The 6,945-nt window shown below is 35.7% G+C and overlaps 1 protein-coding gene across 1 annotated transcript in view; it reads right to left on the bottom strand.

The window, feature by feature from the left end:
* Positions 1 to 6,945, bottom strand: part of LOC111083426 — a gene marked incomplete at its 3' end in the record, with an annotated part of 10,704 nt that overhangs the window by 1,998 nt on the left and 1,761 nt on the right. Inside the window, exon 2 of the mRNA XM_022379936.1 lies at positions 5,712 to 5,921. Coding sequence (XP_022235644.1) covers positions 5,712 to 5,921 — 210 coding nt within the window. The remainder of the gene's footprint in view (positions 1 to 5,711; positions 5,922 to 6,945) is intronic.

The following is a 6,945-nucleotide window of genomic DNA, read 5'->3' as shown; positions in this document are numbered from 1 at the left end:
ATCACATTATAACGCCTCCACGGCTGAAAGGGCGAGCATGTTTGGTGGGACGGGGATTCGAACCCGCGACCCTCAGATTGCGAGTCGAGCGCCTTATCCACCTGGCCATGCCGGGCCAAACATAAAAGTAAAGATATTGAAAATACCAGTGAAGAAGTGACGATAAAAAGAAAGAAAAGGAATCAGCATAAAAAAAAAGTTTGTTTGTTTGTCTGTTATAGATTTTGCGCAAAGCTACACGAGGGCTATCTGCGCTAGCCTTCTCTAATTTAGCAGTGTAAGACTAGAGGGAAGGCAGCTAGTCAGCACCACCCACCGCCAACTCTTGGCCTAAAAAAAAAAGAAACAGTAATTATTTCACGAAGAAAAAAAAACTTTTTTTTTCTGAGAAAAAAAAAAGAACAGCAATTGTTTAATTAAGAAAGGAAAATGAAAAAGTGAACAGGTATGGTGGTAAGGAAGAAGAGGCACTGTAAAAAACTGTGATGGTAGAGAATCGTGATTAGTTAATAAAACTGATGTACTTGCTAGAGAGAAGGTTTACAAAGGAAAGTATATTTGGAAGGTGTTAAAGGACTAAGCTATCTGGAAGTTTTGGACGACGTTTTAACTGCACAAAGGGGCTATAAGCTCATAGTCGTTCCTAATTATGAACGACAGACGTGAGGAAATGTAGCTACTCGACAGCACCCACCGCCAACCCTGGGGATACTCTTGTCTAACCGAGATTTGACCGTCATTATTATAGACAAAAAGATACAGTGATGGCAAGAATAGAAAAATAAACAATAACTATTGTTGAAGATTTAACTGTTGTTAGAAAACAAATAATCAATAATTATAGAAAGAAAAGAAACAATAATATATGTTATAAGGAGTGGTAAAATGTAACTAGTGACACACATTAGCTATGTTATAAGAAGTAGTACATTGTAACTAGAGACACACATTAGCTATGTTATAAGAAGTAGTACATTGTAACTAGAGACAAACATTAGCTATGTTATAAGAAGTGGTACATTGTAACTAGAGACAAACATTAGCTATGTTATAAGGAGTGGTAAAATGTAACCAGAAACACACATTAGCTATGTTATAAGGAGTGATAAATTGTAACTAGAGATGAACATTAGCTATGTTATAAGGAGTGGTAAAATGTAACCAGAAACACACATTAGCTACGTTATAAGGAGTGGTAAAATGTAACTAGAGATGAACATTAGCTATGTTATAAGGAGTGATAAATTGTAACTAGTGACAAACATTAGCTATGTTATAAGGAGTGGTAAAATGTAACCAGAAACACACATTAGCTATGTTATAAGGAGTGATAAATTGTAACTAGAGACAAACATTAGCTATGTTATAAGGAGTGATAAATTGTAACTAGAGACAAACATTAGCTATGTTATAAGGAGTGGTAAAATGTAACTAGTGACAAACATTAGCTATGTTATAAGGAGTGGTAAATGTAACCAGAGACACACATTAGCTATGTTATAAGGAGTGGTACACTGTAACTAGTGACACACATTAGCTATGTTATAAGAAGTGGTACACTGTAACTAGAGACACACATTAGCTATGTTATAAGGAGTGGTAAAATGTAACCAGAGACAAACATTAGCTATGTTATAAGGAGTGGTAAAATGTAACCAGAGACAAACATTAGCTACGTTATAAGGAGTGGTAAATTGTAACAAGTGACAACCATTAAAGTCCATCTTCTTGCCCAACCATGGGTGATTTTACGTTTAAAAGATTAATGCTGGAACTAAAAAAGTTTCTATTTCAATGACCCTCTAGTGGCTCGGCATTAAGCTTGAAGGCTCATAAGCTAAAATTTGGATTTCCATACCCGCGGCGGGCAGAGTACAGGCAGTTTAATATCATAGGTAGTTTTGTGTTCGACAATAAACAAACACAATTTCAAGTTTTGACACAGAACCTGAGCTTTTATTTAGAAGTCGAATCCTAGAAAAACAAAAAAGCTACTTTAATCTTCAGGAACGAAGCCAAGATTCTTTTCTAGGCCACACGCTTAATATACAAAGCTCGTCGCTGTTTCAAATATTTGTTATAACACAAAACGTGTGTGTGCATGTTTTCCTGGCAGTGGTTTGGATAAAAATCTGTTTAAATTTAATGAGACATTTATTCTAATTTCAAAGGTTTCTCAAGGACACGTTTATTTTATTTTATTTTAAAAGTTAATGTCCCTAAACATCCCCCAAGGACGAGTTTTTCTCCTATATATTATATGTTCAAAGTATGTTATCTCTTCAGACAACTTTATACCATTTTCAAAGTTTAATAATCTTCATGGTACATTTCTGTATATTTTTAAAATCTAGGATCCTTCAAGGATATCCTTTATCTTCAAAGTATAATGTCCTCCAAGTACATTCATCATCTTCAAATCTGGGGTTCTTCAAGGATATCCTTTATCTTCAAAGTATAATGTCCTCCAAGTACATTCATCATCTTCAAATCTGGGGGTTCTTCAAGGATATCAGTTTATCTTTAAATTCCAGTGTCCTTCAAGAATGTCCCCTTTCTTTAAAAGCTAGGATTCTTCAAGTATATCCTTTATCTTCATAGTATGGCATCCTCGAAGAATCTTCTTTATCTTCAAATGTAGTGTTCTTCAAGGGTGCCATTTTATCTTCAAATTCCAGTGTCTGACATGAATGTCTTCTTTCTTTAAAATCTAGGGTCCTTCAAGGATATCCTTTATCTTCAAAGTATGGTGTCCTCGAAGAATATTCTTTATTTTCAGAACTATGGTATTTCAAGGTCTCCTTTATCTCCAAAGTCTAGTGTTCCTCATGGGTATCCTTTATCTCCAAAGTCGAGTGTTCCTCTTGGGTATCCTTTATCTCCAATGTCTAGTGTTCCTCATGGGTATCCTTTATCTCCAATGTCTAGTGTTCCTCAAGGGTATCCTTTATCTCCAAAGTCTAGTGTTCCTCAAGAGTATATTTTATCTTTAAGGTCAAGTGTCCTTCGAGGACGTTATTTAGTTATTTTTTTTCAAATTCCAGATATCCACGCAAATTTGTTTAATTTTCTGCCAGCATAGTAATTGATTAATGGATTTTAGGATATCCATTCGAAATTGGGAGTAAGGTGGAGTAGTATATACTTTAGTGGACGTATCACGTTATCGCCCATACTTGAAATAACAAAGAAATCGTAACGACAACAATTAAATTGAAATGGCGTTTGTTTGTTTTTTCGTTCTGCTTTTTTTGCCACAAGTTCTGCAATAATGTGAAGTTTTAGTTCATTTATCTCACGTGGTTCGAAAACGCCCTAAAATGTGACAGTTGGAAAATTAAAGAAGAGAACAGTTAAAAACATGCATCAAAAGAACAAGATACTAGATGGTAGAGAGGAGACGAAAAAGATGAAGAGAGGTCACGATTTAAAGAAAACAGAATAGGTTAGCATATCTAATATAATAGAAAAGAATAAAAAAAATATACCCAAAAAAGAAGTTACTATAATAAACACCAAAGAAAAGCAGGGAAATGAAGTAAAAGAACAGGAAAAGAAACAATTAATGAGATGAAAAGTAAGAGAAACAAGATGGGGGATATTTTACAATAGTAACAAACATAGGATTACCAAATATTTGAAAGAAAACGGGTGGAGGAAAATGACAGAATATAAACAAGAACAGGTAACGAAGTGAAAGATTAAGACAAGTATACAGCAAATAAGAGAACGTTTCCATATTTGAAGTTCTCGTTTGCTTGGCCTAAATAAAATTCACAAAAACTAAGTGACCTCTTCAATGCGGAAGACAACGACCTATCTCTCATTAATCTAAACCTGTTACCCAAACTAGGTGGACGAGTCCACCAGCACAGTACCTGTTCTTCCACTTCGCTGATGTAAGCACATAAGCCTGGAAAAAGACTGCATATAAATTCCACTTCACTGATGTAAGCACATAAGTTTGGAAAAAGACTGCATATAAATTCTACTTCACTGATGTAAGCACATAAGCCTGGAAAAAGACTGCATATAAATTCTACTTCACTGATGTACGCACATAAGCCTGGAAAAAGACTGCATATAAATGGCCATTTGGCTGACCAAAGTTTTTTTTTTTCAATTGGAACTCCAACAAGTAAATATTTATGTACATATACAACGCCCACTGTCGAGAACGTGATTTAGAGAAAACGAAACCACGCTTGTTAATTTAGGATTGGAACAAAAGCAAATCTGAAGAATTACAAAATTAATTCACCGTGCCCTTTAAGAATACGAGCTTTGGAGTGCAAAAAGAAGAAAACGTATAGATCCTTGGGAAGGTTGCTCTTTAATGTGGCACGCGTTTCTTGATGATACATTGAACATATATATATATATTCTTTATATATCACCTGCGTCCTCAATATTATAGAAATACAGCGTGTTTAACAAACCCCCTTTCCTTCACGAAACACCAATAACGTTTCCGAGATCACCTTTGAATTTCCAAATATCGTTTTGTAGGTCAATAAATAAACCTTGTATGGGAAATCTTAAATGAAGAATAATTAAGAATTCATATAAATAGCCAAGTGTGGTAAATCACACGTGTTACACATAAAGTGTCAAGTGTGGAAAATCACATGTGTTACATATAAAGTGTCAAGTGTGGTAAATCACACGTGTTACATATAAAGTGTCAAGTGTGGTAAATCACATGTGTTACATATAAAGTGTCAAGTGTAGAAAATCACACGTGTTACATATAAAGTGTCAAGTGTGGTAAATCACACGTGTTACATATAAAGTGTCAAGTGTGGTAAATCACACGTGTTACATATAAATAGCCAAGTGTGGAAAATCACACGTGTTACACATAAAGTGTCAAGTGTGGTAAATCACATGTGTTACATATAAAGTGTCAAGTGTGGAAAATCACACGTGTTAAATGAAAAGTGTCAAGTGTGGTAAATCACATGTGTTACATATAAAGTGTCAAGTGTGGTAAATCACGTGTGTTAAATGAAAAGTGTCAAGTGTGGTAAATCACATGTGTTAAATGTAAAGTGTCAAGTGTGGTAAATCACATGTGTTAAATGTAAAGTGTCAAGTGTGGTAAATCACATGTGTTAAATGTAAAGTATCAAGTGTGGTAAATCACGTGTGTTAAATGAAAAGTGTCAAGTGTGGTAAATCACATATGTTAAATGTAAAGTATCAAGTGTGGTAAATCACATATTACAATATAAAGTGTCAAGTGTGGTAAATCACATGTGTTGCACATACAGAACCAAGTGTGGTAACTCACATTTATTACATATAAAGTGCTTGTGCAATAAATAAATTTTTGATACATCTACTTCAAAACTTATAACTTTGACAGTAAGGATATCTATTTGATACTTCAAGGAATGATAAACGTCCTTTTAAAAGCTGAAGACATGTACACATTATTACTACGTCATTCTACAATGAAATAATGCATATTTTTATATTTTGTTTCTGAAGGGCGTGCAAGAGTTGGATTCTGTATATGTGCATGTCTGATACAGTGGCTGAAGGCTAACAACGCTAATATTCGAAGTACGATCTCTGCGGTGGGCACAGTAAAAATAGCCCATTGTGTAGCTTTGTGCGCTTAACAACAAACAAACGATCTCGGTCTTTAAATCTAATATAACTTTAACCAGTTCACAAATGAAACTGGACTTGGCTTTTATACTCACCTGAAACACGTGGGTGCGTTTATCGTGGGTTGACGAGACCCTGGATTTCAGCACATACGATCCAGTTTGCCCTATTGATCTAGACTCTGTTTCCTGGTGATCACATATCTGAAAAGCCTCGTTACCAGGCGTGCTCGATGACAACAGGTCTACTTGTCTCCGTTGGGAACGAGATTCGGACGATCCACGACTACCGATGCTTTCAGTATACTGGATAAAACAAATTCATACGTTAGTCCATCCATCTGCTTCATATATACCCGTCCATCCGTATAAATATATCAGGTCATCCATCTTGTTCTGTCGATCTATTCGTTCATCAGTCTATCTGTACCTTTAGGCTCTTCTTATAAGAAAATACCAAAATATTGACTTCAAACAAGAAAGAGGAAAGTTTAAAAAGAGAGCAAGAGTCTTAAACTGTTTGAATTAGGAGAACTAAAAAATTATCAATACACAGGTTGATTAAAGTGGAAGAAGAAAGTGAAGATGATCTAACTGAAACGACTACATCTCACGATGATGATGTAGCTGATTTTGTCCAACCATGACTGTTTGAATTAGGTCAGCGTTTCTTAAATCTCAAAATTTGTTTGTTTTTTGCTAACTACAGGGTACAGCAGCTACGTCTGTTTTACAGCCTACAACGACTACACCTGTTTTACATGGTACAGCAGCTACGTCTGTTTTACAGCTTACAACGACTACACCTGTTTTACAGCCTACAACAGCTACACCTGTTTTACAGCCTACAACGACTACACACCTGTTTTACAGGTTACAACAGCTACATCTGTTTTACAGCCTAGAACAGCTACGTCTATTTTACAGACTACAACAGCTACACCTATTTTACAGCCTACAACAGCTACGTCTGTTTTACAGGCTACAACAGCTACGTCTGTTTTACAGCCTACAACGACTACACCTGTTTTACAGCCTACAACGACTACACCTGTTTTACAGGCTACAACAGCTACGTCTGTTTTACAGCCTACAACGACTACACCTGTTTTACAGCCTACAACAGCTACGTCTGTTTTACAGCCTACAACGACTACACACCTGTTTTACAGGTTACAACAGCTACATCTGTTTTACAGCCTAGAACAGCTACGTCTATTTTACAGACTACAACAGCTACACCTATTTTACAGCCTACAACGACTACACCTGTTTTACAGCCTACAACAGCTACACCTGTTTTACAGCCTACAACAGCTACGTCTGTTTT

Source organism: Limulus polyphemus, unplaced genomic scaffold, assembly GCF_000517525.1.
Source record: "Limulus polyphemus unplaced genomic scaffold, Limulus_polyphemus-2.1.2 Scaffold9468, whole genome shotgun sequence".
Classification (NCBI taxonomy): Eukaryota; Metazoa; Arthropoda; class Merostomata; order Xiphosura; family Limulidae; genus Limulus; species Limulus polyphemus.
The sequence above is the reverse complement of the archived record's forward strand: the minus strand, read 5'-3'. Positions and strand labels throughout refer to the sequence as shown.